This window comes from Stomoxys calcitrans, chromosome 1 (assembly GCF_963082655.1).
Source record: "Stomoxys calcitrans chromosome 1, idStoCalc2.1, whole genome shotgun sequence".
NCBI lineage: Eukaryota > Metazoa > Arthropoda > Insecta > Diptera > Muscidae > Stomoxys > Stomoxys calcitrans.
The window spans coordinates 171,448,855-171,467,659 of record NC_081552.1 but is presented as its reverse complement, the minus strand read 5'-3'; the positions used below and the strand labels follow the sequence as shown (position 1 = coordinate 171,467,659).

The 18,805-nt window shown below is 38.0% G+C and overlaps 1 protein-coding gene across 6 annotated transcripts in view; it reads right to left on the bottom strand.

Annotated features, from left to right (window-relative positions):
• LOC106082505 (klarsicht protein) overlaps nt 1-18,805 on the bottom strand; it is an 841,622-nt gene that overhangs the window by 577,976 nt on the left and 244,841 nt on the right. For all 6 annotated transcript variants that reach the window (XM_059361071.1, XM_059361070.1, XM_059361068.1 and 3 more), the window contains one exon: nt 4,834-5,665. In XM_059361071.1, coding sequence (XP_059217054.1) covers nt 4,834-5,583 — 750 coding nt within the window. In that variant the 5' untranslated portion in view covers nt 5,584-5,665. The remainder of the gene's footprint in view (nt 1-4,833; nt 5,666-18,805) is intronic.

Here is an 18,805-nt window from a genome sequence, read left to right as displayed (position 1 = left end):
ATAAATGTCTCCCAGGAAAAAAGTATGTATTCTGAATCGAAATAAAAGGGAGAATGAGACGATAAAATTTGGGAAAAATTCCCCTAAAAATGGACGGGAGTTAGTATGAAAAATTATGAATTTAATCGTTTTTTTTTTAATGTTACCACTAAATGTTACCACTTATTATTTACGAACCAATGTACGGCATTTTTTTGTTCACGTAACTTTTTCATTTCATTTTTAGCAAAAACAAGGACAAATTTTGCTAGGTTCTCCCGGCTTAAATATGTCCTGTACCCACCACATAAAATTTTCAGATATATTGACAATAAAAGGCGAGAATTCTTGAATTGGTATATGAATATACACAGGTATGTTGTTGTAGCCAATAGTAGTGTTGTACACTTAGACAGCAGACCTTGCCAATAAAGGACTGCATCGGGTTAATCCGGTACGTACAACCGGCTGCCATGGGAGAAACATAGGTATGAAGATAAGTGTTTCATATTTTGATATTCTAAGTCATGCTAAAAGGGGTCCCTTATCATTGGGCGTAAAGTAGAATCGGTTAGCACTCATTGAAATGCAAAATGCCTTCTACCTGTTCCTCAATGGAATCTTCGTGGGCAAATTTGCCACATTACATTCCAGACTATCAATTACTCAAGAATACTTGGTGCAACATTCGGCAGAATTTACGCCACAGGAATATAAATAAATCCATAAGTCGCTTTTCGGCAGCACTATATCCAAGAGCCGTCCCAACCAACAAGAAAAGCAGCCGCCGCCCAGAAATGTCAATTAGATCTTTTTCATAAAAGTAGTTCTAGTTCCATAAAAGTAGCCCTTTAGATAAAGCAGCGTATTAGGCGGCATTCATAACTACGAAATAGGAGCAAACCTTTATACTACTCACTAAAGTAGTTCTGCCCAAGAACGACTCGGTAGATTCAGCCACTTAAACTCCTCTTGGCATGGGAAAACGCGAACATCTACCAGACCACTCTGGAAGCTTCTAATTCTAGCCATTGATTTTTGGAAGAAAACGGAAAGTTGTTATCACAACTCAGAAATATCGTAACAAACTGTAGGCCATAACTATGCACTATTAAAATACAAAAAGTAAAACAAACATTACAAAAGCAACACTTAACAAGTCTATAAACTTTTTCAACAACATTTATAACTTCTTTTTGCTTATTTTTCCATTTTATGTTCTTTTTCCCAAAAAATAATAGTCAAATGTTTAGCCAAACTAAATCAGCTGAAGCAAAACAACTGTTTTCGAAAATTCGATGTTCCCTCTCCCCATTCAATCAGAAAAGGAGGATTTTATTCGAGGGAGCAATTAATCCCCTCAAAACATCTTAAGACCACAACGAAGCAGAGTGAAAGAAAAGAGATACGGTCCAATAACTTTTCTTAACGTACGTTCTATAGCAATGCTGCAAATTTTTAGTCGGTGGCATTGATGAAAAAATAAATGCTATAAAGAATTGTTAAATCTTTTGGATAATATGCGGCCTTGTGATAAGCGTTTTTGGAAAATAAGCTGATCTCGTAGATGTAAGGAAAAAAAAATATACCACACTTCACAAATGGGAATATGAAATTTTTATCGGACTCAGATAAAGCAGAACAACTTGCACGGGTATTTCATAACCCTCACGGGCTAACATTACCTTACATCCATTCGGTTGACCAGGAAGTAAATCGAACAGTTACTGCTTTCAAATCGGTGCCACCTGTCAAAAGGATATTATACCAATTTCATCAGAAGAAGTTTCGATTCTAATAATTCGGCTGAAATCTTCAAAAGTTTCAGGAGTTGATGGCATAACAAATACAATCTTGAAAAAGCTTCCTATCAAAGCTGAAGAATATTGTTCTAAGCGCTTCAAAATATGATACAGAGATTTTCTGTCAAACACTCCAGGTACTGTCTCATCTGCTTTAGCAAGTACCCATGCTTCTGAGCCATTCAACAGCACGGGTAATACGATTGTCTTGTATAGTGTAATCTTCATCTGTCAGGTCTTGTTTGTAAACTGTTTACCAAAGTGTCATCTGTTTGCCAGCATTATTTTTCGTTTTATTTCAAAACTGGTATCATTTGTTTAGTTTACGGTAGTCCGAGGAAAATGAAGTTGCTGGTTGGGCGGATGAATATCCGCACCCTCTTTTCAACCTAACCTAGTGGTTTCGCTCTGCGGCGCACCATTCGGACTCGGCAATAAAGAAGAGTTCAATGAAAACCTTGACCTAAAACTTGTATCGGACAGCACTAATTGATATGAGAGGAGTATCCCCGCTGTTCCTTGATGAAATGTTTATAGACAAATTTGCAATTTTTGTCAAAAATTAAGAGTGTGCATCGGCTTGACTGCGCAATCTGACTAGTAGAACTACTGGAAAAACATGTCTCCTTCTCAAAAAAGGACACAAGTCAGTAGTATATGTAAACTACAGAGGAATAAGGCTCCTTCCGGTTAGCTACAAAATTGTATCAAGCGTTCTATATGAGATTGAAGTTTAATGTCAATGAGATTATTGGGCCTTTTAAGTGTGGTTTTAGGTTTGGTTAATACGCTTTTGCATAGATAATCTGTTTACTCCAGTTCCTAGTAAAGACAGTTAGTGATCGGAGATAAGACCAAATTATAGGAGTCAACAATCAAAGGTGCCACTAATCTCAAACCAATGATGTCAGTTAAGCTTTAGCAAAAGCTAAAGAATGAGCTCAAGAAATCACTGAAAGTTTGCAGAAAATCTTTTCGTTTATCAATGATTCTGTTAAAAAAATAAATTGTTGAGATTCCATTGCAGGATATTATGCGGCTTTAGACCATTGTTTAATGCTTTCTATTCAAAGAATGGTATTGCAAAAAACATTTAAAGGTCAGTAAGTTGTGTTGCTGTTAGAAGCATTTGGCTGGTAATACCGCATCGCGATTTCAATTTCGACTATTAGCAGCGGTCGATGTCAAATGGATCATGGTGTTTTACAACCATACCAACTAGAATAGACTGTAGAGCTCACATAATGCACAATTTTTAACTAATATTTGTTTGTATATTTAGGCCCGTTGTTTGTTTTTTCATGGAGGAGTAAGAAACCATCGCGTAATGGGATAGAAATGGAAAAAAGTTAAGAAAAAACTAACAGAGATACCATTATAATTTTTTATGAGTTTTGCAGATAAAAGTGTCTTTTATTTATACAAAATAAATTTAGTTGAAGGGCATACCAAACTTCTTTCAAACCAGCAAAAATTAAAGCTTCAGGGAATCGAAAAAGAAAGATCGAGAGACCGCTTTACATGACAGCTATATCAGGTTATAGACTGATTTGTACTTGGCACAGTTGTTGGGAGTCATAGAACACGTTATGCAAATTTCAGCCAAATCATACAAAAATTGCGGCTTGTAAGGGCTCAAGAAGTCAAATCGGGAGATCAGTTTATATGGGAGCTATATCTGGTTATAGACCGATTTGGACCGTACTAGGCACAATTATTGGAAATCATAACAACATTGCGGCTTGTTAGGGCTCAAGATGTCAAATTGGGAGATCGGTTTATATGGGAGCTATATCAGGCTATAAACCAATTTGGACTAGGCACAATTATAACAGAACACTACATGTAAAATTTCAGACAAATCGGACAAAAATTGCGGCTTACATGAGCTCAAAAAAATCAAATCGGGAGATCGGTTTATATGGGAGCTACGTCTAAATCTGAACCGATATGGCCCAGATCGACACAGAGCGTCGAGACGATCAAGAATATATATACTATTTGGGGTCTCAGACGAATGTTTCGAGGTGTTACAAACGGAATGACTAGATTAGTATGGTGATGGGTATAAACACCAAAAATAAAATCTGCCTGATTTTTTTTTAAATTCCCAAAATGCGGGCAAAGATGATTTCAGAATCGGCATTTTTTAGTAAATCTTATGCATGTGTTTCTTACATGATGTAAAAACAATATTAGCCCGAATATCAGATTTCGGCTTTGTATTTTGGGAATTCAAGGGGGGTTTCCAATTTTTTAATAAAAAATTGACTATTGGAGCATACTGCAGCAAATTCATTGCAAATTCCAAATCATGAATGAAAATCGAACCACAAACGCCTTTGTAAATTGTAAATTACGAAGTAATCTCGGCCAAAATTTCAACAAATAAAAATTGAAACTCATATACGTATATCCGAAATTAGTGGATATATTGTCTACCTATAGCACTATCTAGCAAACACAAGAGTTTTTAAAAATCGGACCACAAATGAACATTTGACAGCCCGAACAATTTTTCGAAATGCCGAGGTGACTAACTTTAGGGGCCCATTATCTCGATAACACCTCAGCTTTAACCATTTCAAATTTCAAAGAAATATCTTTATACATATTTTTTAGTAGTTTTTTTTTTTCGTTTCCATCCCATTGTACATCGGTTTATTTTTCTTTTTTTGCTAATGTTAATAAAAACTAATATTACGAAATATTTAATCTGCCCATAGTAGCATATCATTTTCGGCTGACTTTTTCTACTAACCCTTAGTTAACTAAGAAGTTCACTTTCAAGGATATATGCCGAAGCCTATTACATAATTGTTTAACATGTCTAGATTACAAGATTTATTGTACAATTTGTTGGTATACACAAAACTGTTTTTTCAATGTGTAACAAACAGTTTTAAGTCCTTTCGTATTCATCTTAAATATGAAAATGTTTCTTTGTCGATTTAGAGAGTTCCGTAAAAAAAAACAATCTTGAACTCATCATTTTTCTTCTCAATGACAAGGATGATTTGCAGTTGGAAAATAGAAAAAACTGGAAACTTACCTTCAAACTATTGTAAGGTCTCTCCACCTTCAATTTGGCATTAATGCCATCACGACTTTCCTGCTGCTCATCTGGTGGCAATGAAGTCATCGATACTGAGGTTTTCATATTAGATAACGATGACGATGAATCATGACCATGCATGATGTGACCAAGACATTTGGAAGATTTATTGCGTTTCTTCTTGGTTTTCTGTGACAGCGATGAAGAAGCCGAAGCCGAGCCTAGATGCAATAAAATTGATTTATTTTCAGCCGGTTTCTGGGGAGTTACAAATTGATAGGACGCACTAGGGGAGGAGGACATTGTTGCAGTGGATGCAGGACCGGCTGCAACATATGTGCCATTTGGGGGGATATCATTAGCTAAGTTTGCAGTTGAAGTTGTTGTTGTAGTTGCTGTTGCAATTGTTGTTGCATTATTTAATTGAGTGGATGACGAAGAGGCATTTGGAGAATTTCTTGTTACTTCTTCGGACATTATGGCCGCTTGTTCAGTCTCTTGGTTGCTCATTTCATTTGAAGCTGCTCCAGCTATAATCGATGGCTTTGCCTCTATTGTTGAGGAGGAAAGTGTTGTCTGCTCTTCTTTATTTTCTACTTTTGCTTCTTCTTCTTCTTCAGCAGAACAACCTGCAGAGTGGAGCGGAGGTAAATTACAGTCTATTGTGTTTTCAGCCATTGGCAAATTAACGTTTGACGTTTCGTTGTTGTTGTTGCTATTGTTACTTTCATTGGCAGGGTTATCCATGTTGTTGTTATTTCAGCTATTATTCTCATGTAAGCCAGCCTTACAACAGTGTTGCCATATTTACCAACTCACAGTTATACTTCTGCAAATAAAAAACAAAGAGAACGGGAAAACCACATCAAATAAATACCCATTTTCATTAAAGTATCTTAACGGAAGTAAAGAATGCCATGGCAATTCATTGATGTCTAGGCTTTACAACTAAAGTTGAATTTTAATTAGAAAAATTAAATAAAGGAAGTGTTATGGTGGCTGGGCGTTGGTATATATGTGCCAAGAAGCCATCAACAAAACACCTTACAGCGAAAAATAAAAAATAAAAAGTGGAGAAAAACACTGCACTCATTCTAGCGTAGCACTAATGGGACAGAGGTGGCGTAGATTAGAGGAAATAAAATAGTTAACAAGTTAGAATGTATTATCGCTGCCCGGGTAGAACTTTGGATGCCTACCAGTATGATGGGTATATGAATAATGCATAATGCATAATTCTTACCTTATACATCCTGAAACTTTTTGACAGATTTCTGTTTTAACGTTTTTCATGACTTATTTTTTTGACATTAGGTTAGGTTGTGTTGAAAATTTAAGTTAGGAATTCCGTCCTACTTACAGAATTCTTAATTGTTTTTCATGCCACTCCCCTAAGTTGGTTCATGTCTGCTATTGTGTCCCCTCCTAAATGCCGGTATCTGTTAGCTCGTAGTCCTATGCGTCCCGTTATGATATCAATAGCTATACTGACCTCTTTCCTACTTCCTTTCAGTAATAGCCTCGTCTTCTCAGGTATCCGATCGGAAACCTCTTCCCTTCCTTCCAGGTTCCCTATCGTCACCTCGATTATACTGCGATGGTATAAGCTGCTCCCATCCTCAATCCATTCTCCCATCGCCTCAAGTCTCGTAGCCGTAGTGGCTACGTGCTAGTAAGCACGTGCTGTATATTGCAGTTGTCAGACCTATAATGTTTCATTGTGTGGTGGGGCGGTACTTCAAAAATCCACATACTGTTCAATACTCAGCGGGGTCAGAAGGATGGTTTGGGATCAAAGCCACATTAACCACGAAGCCATTCCTTATACTGTCTTTAATGCTATAATAAATGCACTAAACATCGTGGCTAGAAAAAGGTTACACTGCACAATTCGAACAGTTAAGCCGAATATGACATTTGTGGCCGGCTTCAGATAGGTAAGATTATAAGAGGCAGTCTGTATTTAGACTGCTTCATCCATTGTGATCATTACGTCTTTTTCGCCGAAATGTGGTCGTTTGACGCTTGAGATTTTTGGTTGGAATCCCTTTACGATTTTTTTTGAATGTATCGCAAATTGAGAGAAGTTTTTAAAAATTATTGAAGTTTTGTCCTTAATATATTTTTGATATTTAAAAATTTTATCTAGAGAAAAAAAGATAGGCAATATTTCATTGAAATATTTTTCAGGGAAATTATCGAAATTTTTATTCCATTTTATTAAAATTGTTGTCTAAGAAAATTTTTTGTTAAAATTTTGTCTTTAAAGAATATTTTATTGCAGTTTTGTTTTCATACATTTTTATACCCCCACAATGTGATGCGGGTATACTAATTTCGTCATTTTGTTTGTAACTCCTCGAAATATTCGTCTAAGACCCATAAAGTGTATCGTCATGACATTTTAAGTCGATCTAGTCCGCTCGTCCATCCGTCCGTCTGTCTGTCGAAAGCACGCTAACTTTCGAAGGAGTTAAGCTAACCGCTTGAAATTTTATTAGCGTAGGTCGGTTGGCATTGGTAATGGGCCATATCGGTCCATGTTTTGATATAGCTGCAATATATTCCGATCTTGGATTTTGACTTCTTGAGCCACTAGAGGGCGCAATTCTTATTCGATTTGGCTGAAATTTAGCATGATGTGTTTTTTTATCTCTTCCCACAACTGTACCAAATATGGTTGGAATTGGTCTATATATCTGTAAACCGATCTGAGATCTTGACTTCTTGAGCCTCTAGAGCGCGCAATATCAGGATAGCTGTCATATAAACCGATCTGAGATCTTGACTTCGTGAGCCTATAGAGTGCGCAGGTTCTCTCGGTTTCTCTCGTGACCTTTAACATACGTGTCAAATATAGTCTGAAATGGTTTATAGCCTGATACAGCTCCCATATAAACCGATCTCCCTATTTTACTTCCTTTTTTTTAATTTCTGTTTTAGAGAAAAATTCTTCGGAAAGTTGTCTTGACAAAAAAAAAAATTTTATTGAAATTTTGTATTCAGAGAAAATTTAATTGACATTAAGAAAAAATTTATTAAATTCTTGTCATCGGAGATTCCACTAATGAACGGGGGAGACCTCTCTCATATCAATGAGTGCAGCCCAATTAATGTGTAAGGTCAATGATAAGGGGCTTCCTTTTTATGCTGACTCCGAACGGCGTGCCGCATTGCGACACCACTTGGTAGATAAGTTTTAACATGGCAGGATACCTCACAAATGTAGCCAGCATTAGTAAGGGGATAACTACCGTAGAAAATTTTTCACTATCAAACATATAATCACAAGAGAACAACGGCTGCGTTGGCTAGGTCATGTTGTCAGAATAGACGAAGAAGCTCCAGCAAAAAAGTCTTTTGAAGGCAAACCGAGACTACCAAAAGCCCGATGGAAAGATCAAGTGGTGGGAGACACCTCGAAACTTGGTGTCAGAGATTATAAAATTAGCGCAGAAGATCGAGGCGCTTGGAACTCTATTTTACGTTCAGCTTGTGCAACAGATGTTCTGTCATAGTCAATTAAAGTAAAGTAAATTAAGTCAAACTCCTTCAGTTTGATATATAATTTAACCATTGACAACGCTTACAAATTATTGAATTTTCTTATCAAAATGAGTGCTCTGTTCAAAAACTTCATCGCGCGCTCTTCCATTTTACGACGAAGCTCGTTTTTTGCTCAATGGGTACATAAATGAGCAGAATTGTCGATTTTGGAGTGAAGATCAGCCAAAAGCATTGCAAGAGCTACCAATGCATCCAGAAAAAATTAACAATTTGTTGCGGTTTATGGGCTGGTGGCATCATTGGAGCGTACTTCTTCAAAGATGGCGCTAATTGCAACATAGCTGTGAATAGTAAGCGCTACCGTTAGATGATATCCAACTTTTTGTTGCCCAAAATGCCAAAGCTTAACTTGCATGACATGCGGTTTCAATAAGACGGTGCCACATGCCACATAGCACACGTAACAGTGGACTTATTGAGAGGCGAGTTCGGTGAACATTTTATTTCACGTTCGGGACCGGTCAATTGGCCGCCTAGATCGAGCGATTTAACGCCTTTAGACTATTTTTTGTGGGGCTATGTTAAAGCTCATGCCCATACAGACAAGCCCGCTTCAATTGATGCATTGGAAGACAACATTGAAGCATTTATTCGTGAGATACCAGCCGAAATATTGGAAAGAGTATGCCAAAATTGGATCAAGCGGATGGACCATTTGAGGCGCAGTAACGGTCAACATTTGCATGAAATAATCTGCAAACATTAGATTATATGGCCCGTACTATCGATTCAAATAAAGATTTCATGCATTTTTCTGAATTTTATGATTTTTGTTTTTTTTTTTTTTGAAAAACTTTCCTATAGCTCTTAAAAAATCACCCTTTACGATATGCTGATTCAAGCAGAGTATATCTCCCCAAACTAAGTAGCCAGTTTAACGGACACAGCTTGCCATGTCCTGATGTACATCATCAGGACAATTTAAAGGAGTAAAAAGCTTTATCGCCTAAAGGTTTTTTTGAATAATATGCAATTTTTCCAACTACTTCCGAAGAATGTCTTCCAGTGATAACCTCTTCTGGAACCGATAAATGTGTATCAACTAGTGTGACCTCACTAGATATTGTCCATACATTCTCTAACTTCTGAATGTTTCCTGCAATAATTGGTTTGGAGGCTAGGATCTTCCGTAGTCGGATATATCTTCTGCGAAGCTACAGAAATCCCCCAGCGTTTCTTCAGCTTTAGACGTCCCGGTCGTGTGGTGCTTTTTTGGCTGTCGCCCTACTGAAGAGTTTTCGCAACTCTTCCTTAGACCAACCAGTTCTGGGGCCACAACGGCAGTCCCTGTTGGCTCTATGACATACAGACTTAAGCGAGTCATTAAGGGCTTTTCTGATCCGCTTGACCATTATATCAATGTCCAACGCAGTTTCAACTTTCTTTTAAGGTAGCCACCTTCTTTCCTAGCCGAGGGACAATGATCAAAGAAGTTGTGGTCATCCATTCACATATCCTTCCGCTGATATTCTTCGTCACAAAGGAAATTTCATTGGATAACCATGGTGGGATCCAATATTTGATGGTAGATTCGCTCTCGATTGACCTTCATAAATTTAGAGTGTTTTGGATCTGGTGAACCTGACAACTCCCCACACATTTAATTATTTTCCACGCCACTGATAAATTGCATGGCTGGCTGCATGCTTCCATGAAAAAAGCCCTTTCAAATTATTCGCTAACAGCAGCAACATTTGTGAAAATTTAATGGGAAACTTTTGTTGTTTTGCTGTTTTGTTTTTGTTATTTTGTTTCTGTTCTTGCTGATGGCTGTCGTTAGAGAGAAACTCAAGCGTACATAAAGTTCTTAAATTACACCTCAAGTGTAGAGAATAACGCTGCTAACCAAACGTCCAAACCAACCAACCAACTATCAACACACTAAGTGACCGAACGAACCAAAGACCGACTACCAACCGTCCTAAATACTTAAGACGCTAGTAAGCACTTTATGACAGAGGTCTTAGCATGGTTTTTGGCGGGTTTGTTTGTGCTTAGTTGCAAAGTGGGATAGGGAAACCCTCCTTTACCCTGGTGTCTCGAAGGGTAATACATCAAGCAACCGACTGATATTTACCATGAATTATCAAACTCTTAAATCGTTTACGATAAACACCCTCTTCCAATAGAAGCATAGAATTGCAAGACTCTCTTAACCATCGATTATCAACTCCAATGGCTACAATACAGAAAAAACTTGAGAAACCAAAGCAGACTTGGTTTCTTCATTGGGGACAATTGCCAAAGAGCCAGAAAAGAGGGGGAATGTTGGCTTGAATGGATTATTTTCGGGTGCTCAACCACAAGTGATAGACAGACCACAAACATCAAAAGTGCTTGCTTCCAGCTATATTGGCTCCAACTTTGAAAAGCACACGACGCTAGAATTTTACTGAATTGATTACAAGTTTATCTTGGGGCCGCCTTAAACTGGCGACTACCTAAAACTCCAGAAACAAAAACAAAACAGTCTATGTGACAGGGGGACAATACGACACGACAACACCACCAACCAAACAACACTCACATCAACTTCACTTCACATCAAAATCGAAAACAAATTCAAATTCATTGGTTTGGGGTTTTATTGCTATTCGGTTGGATTAGAAAAATTGTATGTCGTATGCACAGTGACACATCATTTTAAATTGGTAAAAATGATAAAATTAAAAAATAGGGATATTTTTGAATGGCATTGGTTGAGTGAAAACAGTGCTTTGACAATGGGTTTGAGCGCATCTTACACTTGAATATTTCAAAGCGTTTTTTTGTTTAAGAAAAACGCTTTTATGAAAATAAGACAACAATTTGTTACAATTGCCATCTTAATTGGCCATTCATTAAAAAATAGTACCTATTTAAGGTAACCTTTTCTTTAAGTTTGTTTAATTTGATTCCAATAGGCTTAATTGTTATTTAATGAGATCTCCATGTAATTATATGAGACCACTGTTTGCTTTGTTTAGTTAATTGTCTCTGTATTACTAAAGTATTTTGAACACACACAAACACACGTAACTAGCTTTGTGCAAAATTAGCAATAAATATTCACATAAATATGTACAAATAACACACATGAACTGTAAACATAGTGGTTTATTGTTTGTTCAAGCGGTGAGAAACAAACTCGGCTAAAATGGCAAAATATTGGCTTAGTGGTTGTGTGTAATATCGGTGTCTCCCTGCAGACATACTGAAAATGTGTACTCTGGAACTCTGAGTTCATATTCGTAGCTGTAAAATAGTTTTCAAGGCATGAGTTACAAAACAACGGACATATTGGTGTTTGGACAAAATGTGTGTGTGCGTGTGTTCTCTTTGTTGCCTTGAATGGAAAATGAAGTGTTGTCAATACATTGTTGAAAAAGGGCATTCATTTATAACACAACGCTACTACAGTAGTAGAGAATGTTACAATTTCATGCATTTGTTTGCAAGGCCGATGAGCAAAATAGGTAAGTATCAAATTCAAATTGCTCACTAATTCATTAGCCAGGTTCATGCGTCACTTAACTGTCCGTCTGTCTGTTGATATCAAGTTATAGTTATTAAAAATAAAGCTATCGACCTAAAATAGGTTTCAATGGCAAAGCAAGTTCGAAAGAGGGCTATATCGGACTATGTCCGAATGTAGCCCCCATGAGGATTAGACAAATTATAACCTGGATGTCAACGTTGCGCAGAAGTTAGCATGTCCGCCTACGACGCTGAACGCCTAGGTTCGATTATCCCCTTCTTATGCTGGCGACATTTGTGAGGTGCTTTGCCATGTAAAAACTTCTCCCTAAAGAAGTGTCGCTTTGCGGCACGCTTTTCGGACTCGGCCAGAAAAAGGAGGACCCTTATCATTGAGCTTAAACTTAAATCAGACAGCACTCATTGATGTGTGAGAAGTTTGCTCCTGTTCATGGGCAAACCCCCATGCCCAAGACAGTTCAAATTGGACCATATTTTGATATGGCTACCATATAGACAGGTCTCTCGCACGATCTTAAACAAATAAATAGTACAACGGATCGCAGGAGACTGAAAATTCCGCTGCCACGATCAAAACAGGAAGCGAAGGCGTCGAAACGTGAACCGACAAGCCGACACCGAAGAACCTGCGTATGGAAGAAATACGAATCTGTGCGAAATTTTCAGCTTTCTATCTCAATTTTTGAAGACTATAGCGTGATTACTACACAATTACACATACAAGACGAAAAGACGAGCCCACAGACGGACGGATTGACACACCAACATAATAATTTGCTTAAAATTTTACGACGATCAAGAATATATATACTTTGTTGGGTCGGAAAATTATATTTCAATGTGTTTAGGATAGTCCTAAACTTTTACTGTCGACTGTAGTCATAATCTAATTTTCAGCACTGTAGCTAGCGGACCATCCATTATATGCACTTACACACACGCACATATGCATGTGCGGGCGGCCACTGGCTACAGGTGCTTTGTTGTTATTTTTCGCTGAATTCCAATGGCAAGCAGAGGCTGCTGGTGTCATCAATTGCAATCATGTTTTTAATGTTTTTCTGTTCATCTAATCGTTCGCCTCGATAGCTCCCCCGTGACAATAACATACGTACATACATACATGCATATATAAAAAAAAGTTAAAGTGCAGTGAACCCAAGAAAAGTAAATAGAAATGAACATAAGGAAAAGTAGAAGTACATAAGTTAAAATAAAACACATAAAGAACTAGACAAAGTGAAAAATATTTAATCAACCAAAATAATTGCTACAAATTTGAACTACTTAAAGCTATATTGCACATTGTTAATAAACCTAAAATTGTGAATTTTTTGTACTTATCTAAAGTTATTTACCTAAAATTATCTACCTAAAATTACATGCTTAAAATACTTACCTTAACCTAAAAATAAAAGGAAACATACATACGAGAAATTAAATACTTACCGAAATCAAGTTAAATATATGAAGCCTAAAACCTACCTTAAAATTAGTATTGCACAAATTGTTACTTAACCTAAGTGAAATTTCTTTTGAATTTCTGGCAACAATAAAACTGGAAGGTGAAGTTTAAATCTACCTCTTGTCAATCTAGAAGGCAACATAAATACAAGGAGCAAAAGGTTTGTCACAGAACATTATGGTCCTTCGAACCGAAAAAGTGAATTTGTTGGTAAAACGAATGTACGGAGTCCAAAGTGATTTAGTCCAGAAGTGATTTTTTTTGGTAAATTTTTAAATAAATTTTAAACAATTCAAACAAAAGGAAAAATACATATGTACTTGGTGAAAATCGGTGCTACTTACCTACTACACAAAAAAAAAAAGAGAAATATATAAATTTACTTACCTATTAAACCTGTGATACTTACCCTATCAAGAACCGTGAGCTTACCTGGTGAAATTCAATGCTTAATAATTAACCCTAACAAAGTTTCATTTTGTGCAAAAAAAAAAAACAACAAAAAATCAATTATACTTACCAAAGAGAATTTTAAACTGAATGAGTGCTAAATAGAGAAAATTTATGTACATATATTTGAATGTGGGTTCAAATTAAACATACAAAAATATTAACAATAAAATAATAACAAAGCTAGAGCGAAAAACATTGTGAGCAAAAATTTAGTGCAAAACCAATTAAACACGCGTCCGGTGTCGGTACAAAAAAAAGAAACACACACAAAAGCAATAACTCGCAGTTCTACATAAGGAACTCTAAAGACTTTGCCAGAAATAAAATTCCGTTACAACGGTAAGGAAGCAGGCACATAAGCGCCAACAAGTGGACAGACAGAGCGTCACCTTACACACACGCAGGCGTATACCCTCACATAATACACACACACATAACAAAATTACAAAGTGAGTACAAGATTGTTTTTTCGTTTTTGGCGCGACAAGCCAACGAAATATATTGGGTGCTGCAAGAGAAATCTCCATTTTGGCCTGACCCTGTGTATTTTGTAAGTTTGACCCGTGCAAATTTGATTTTTATGAAAATTTGTTTGACCCGCGTATATAAAGTTATTGGGAAAGAATCGTTTGAAACCGGAAATTTTACATTTCTGACCCAGCTCCAGATCTCAAGACTCGTCCAATCAGAAATATTTTTTAGCTTTTCGTACACAATCTTTGGAACCGCCTTATAATTACATTGTCCAAACCCTTAAAAGAAAAAAATTGTTTTAAGACGCCTACATTTGCCTTTTTTTAGTATTCAAGCACTAAGTTATCGGTTTTGAGTGTGTTTTGCGAATCGGACCTCATTGTTTAGAAGGTTCTCGTTTGTATATGGATTATTTTACAAAAAGCACCCACGAGACCCGGGCTTAAGAAATTGGTGTTGTGATTGATATTTTTGACTCGCTGGCCTCATATCCCTCGTTCTTCTGGATTTACAGAAAGAATTACCTGTTTGTTTTTCAATCCGCCACTACTAAACGAGCAAGACGTTTTTGCGTATATTTGTCATTCTTGTGCCTGAAATCGGTATCTGACCCTTCAAAAAGTACATTTCTGAAAGGTGGTCATACACTGACTGAGATTACCATTTTGTTTTATCTTCTCTGACTTTGTGTAGTAAAGAATAAAGTTTGAAGCAAGAAACTTGTAGGCAAAATGGACAAGGCAAAAAGGGAGCAATTTGCAAATAGCATAAATGATTTGGTAGATTTCGACAGCACATACTCTGCTGCGAAATATGAGGATAACGTACATGTACTTGAGGCTATGAGAGTAGAACTAAATTCTCTGTGGAGCAATGTCAAGAGAACGTACATGGATTGTCGGGATCATATGCCAGCGACCTCAGAGGAGGCACCCATAGACAAGACTAAGCTTCGGACACATTATAAGGAAGGTCGGGAATGCTACATGAGAGTCATAAGCTCATTAAACGCGGAAATTAACGCACTCAATGATCAGGCTGCCCAGGAGATGGTGGAACGAAACTCTCAGCCGCCACCAGGACCCCAAGATATGGATTTCATGCCAGTTTCAAGACTCCCTCCGTGCGATACAGACACATTTAAGGGAGGATACACAGACTGGCCGACATTTAGAGATCTCTTCACAGCCATATATATTAAAAATTCAAGACTAAGCAACGTTGAGAAGCTTTTTCATCTCACTCAGAAGACTGCAGGGGAAGCAAGGGAAATCATCAGTCACGTTCCTCTGACTAACGACGGGTTTCTACGAGCTTGGTCAAATTTGACTGACCGCTATGAAAATAAACGGATGCAAGTCAATGAGCAGCTAAAAATTCTTTTCAATCTGCCAAATGTTAGCACAGACTCTAGCAACTCAATTCAGAAATTGCAACGCACAGTAAATAGTTGTATTCAGACCCTAGACACACTTAGCGTAGAGGTTAAGGGATGGGACCCAATCCTAATATACCTCTGTTCAATAAAGTTACCAAGATCGTTTTTGGAAGATTTTGAGAATTCATTGGAAGATTGTAAAGTTCTTCCGACGTGGTCTAATTTCGATAAGTTTTTGACAAATAAATTCAAGACTCTCGAGTCTGTGGGCAATATTAGGCCAACCTTTTCCAGGCAGCCACAAAATAAATATGAAAATCAGAAAAAAGACAGATTTGTGAACAATTTTCAAACAAACGTGTCACATAAAGCACAAAGTTCAAGGGTAAGAGACAACAATACGATGACACAATCAGCGACAACTCGAACTGATCAGAGCTGTCAAATTTGCAAGGCCGCACATTTCATTCGAGATTGTCCCAAGTTTATAGAAAAGAATGTGAACGACAGGATTCACGTTGTAAAAATTTCTCACTTGTGTTATAATTGCCTATCATCTAATCATGGGGTAAAGGATTGTAAAAGTAGATTCACTTGTAGAGAATGTAACTCGCGACACCACACAATGTTACATAAAGGCACTCAGACCCAATCTAGCAGTCAAGACCCAGCGAGAGATGCAGTACGTCCTAGTACCAGTGCTGCAGCTCTAACAACAATTATACAGTCCACTTCGAACTTAGAAAATGACAACTTTACTACCTTGACCCTCCAGAATAACCAAATTTGCCAGCGTCATCCTAGGGGGACCCTATTGTTCACTGCCATGGTTCAAATAGAATCGCGAGGACAGTTATACGATGCCAGGGCAATCATTGACTCTGGGTCGCAATCTACATTTATTTCGGAGAAATTGAAAAACAAGTTGAGTCTGTCGACAAGGCGAAATTTAGTTCATGTCACGGGGCTTAGCCAAATGGTAGCGGAGACCTCAACGAAAACTTGTCTTTTTACATTACGTTCACGATTAGACCCCTGTTACGAATTAGAGGTGTGGGCACCCGTTTTGAAGACCCTGCCTTCTAATCTGCCTCCACAGAATTTAGACCTTGCACAACTTCGAGATGTTGCCAACCTTGATTTGGCGGATCCGAAATTTTACATTAGCCAACCGGTTGACCTTCTAATAGGAATGGATATAGGACCCTTAATCTTCGATATTGGATCCCCTATGAAATCAATCGGGTCGCTCTTAGCGCAAAATACTGTTTTTGGATGGATCATTGGAGGACCCATCATACAAGAGACTTCGGACGCTAGCCGAGTCTCATTACACAACACAATCTCAATAGAAAAGATTTTGACACGTTTTTGGGAGGTGGAGGAGACCCCAAAAAAGATTTTAAGGTCAGAAGAAGACCTGTTTTGTGAGCAAAACTTCAGAAAAACGACTCGACGCGACTCAAATGGAAGGTACATTGTGACCCTCCCCTTTAAAGGTTGTGAAGAGGTAGGAAATTCTAGGAATATCGCAATGGCACAATTCTATAGAATGGAAAGGAAGCTTCAAAAGACCCAAGAAATCAAGGAGCAATATGATAACGCCATTCTCGAATACCTAGAACTTGGGCATATGAGGAAGATTTCTGCAAATGAAATATCCAAGACACCAAATTTCTATTTGCCACATCATGCGGTCATCAAACCAGACCGACTCACAACGAAACTTAGGGTTGTTTTCAACGCGTCAAGTCCTTCGTCAAATAAAAAAAGCCTCAATGATAACTTGTTTTCTGGACCCATTTTGCAACAAGACCTTGTTTTACAAATCTTGAAGTGGAGATTCTTCAAATATGTTTTTAATGCGGATGTCACAAAAATGTATAGACAGATCCTTCTCGACCCTAGTCAGACCCGGTTTCAAAGAATACTCTTTAGAAAATCTCCAACAGACCCAGTTGAGGATTTTGAGCTCTTGACGGTCACATTTGGAGTAAATTGCGCACCATTCCTTGCAATCCGGACACTTCTTCAACTTGCGGAAGATGTGACGGACACATATCCACTGGCGTCAAAAATTATACGAGAACATCTGTATGTTGACGACGTATTAGCCGGGGCCCACACACTCGAAGAAGCCATTGCATCTAGAAAAGAGTTAATCGTTGCTTTGGAATCGGCTGGATTTAAACTCATGAAATGGACGTCGAATAATCACAAAGTCATTCAGGATCTACCGGCAGAACAACTGCTTCCCGTAAATTGGCTGGAGCTATCTGAAGACTCCTCAACAAAGACCCTTGGCATAAGATGGCATATTTCTGGGGATTACTTCACTCTTACTCAACCTTCACGAGAATTTAGACAATCTTACACAAAAAGAGAAGTTCTATCGGCAATAGCGAAACTGTTTGACCCCTGCGGGTGGTTGGCCCCAATTGTTGTCGTAGCTAAGCTGGTTATGCAGCAAGTATGGCTAGACAAAATCGACTGGGATGACGCGCTTAAGTCAATAACTCTGATAAATTGGCAGAACTTTGTTAAAAACTCAGAGGCTATAGAATCGGTTAAGATTCCAAGGTAGATACGTTTCACACCTGGATCCAAGGTCGAGGTACACGGTTTCTGTGATGCTTCGGAGAGCGCATATGGAGCCGCCTTATATATAAGGGTGGAGCATGACAACCACCAAACCGACACCTTTCTCTTAGCCGCAAAGACCCGCGTGGCCCCGATCAAAAAGATTTCTTTGCCGAGACTCGAACTATGTGGAGCAGTACTGCTCTCGAAGTTAGCTTCAGCAACCATAACAAACCTTCAGATTTCGAAATTTACGACACAATTTTGGACAAATTCCACAATTGTTTTATCGTGGCTTAGGAAACCGCCGTGCGCTTGGAGCACATTCGTGGGAAACCGCATTTCAGAAATTCTGGAAAATGTTGGCAATGAGAACTGGCGCCATGTAGACTCTGAGAGTAACCCTGCGGATATTGCGAGTAGAGGCTGCACACCTTCCGACTTGCAAGACCATAGTTTATGGTGGCACGGTCCGCAGTGGTTGATTCTGCCTAAAGATCGGTGGCCAGCCTTTCAAGTTCCTGAAGACACAAACCTGGAAGAGAAGACGGTTAAAGTCTTGGCTACATCATCCT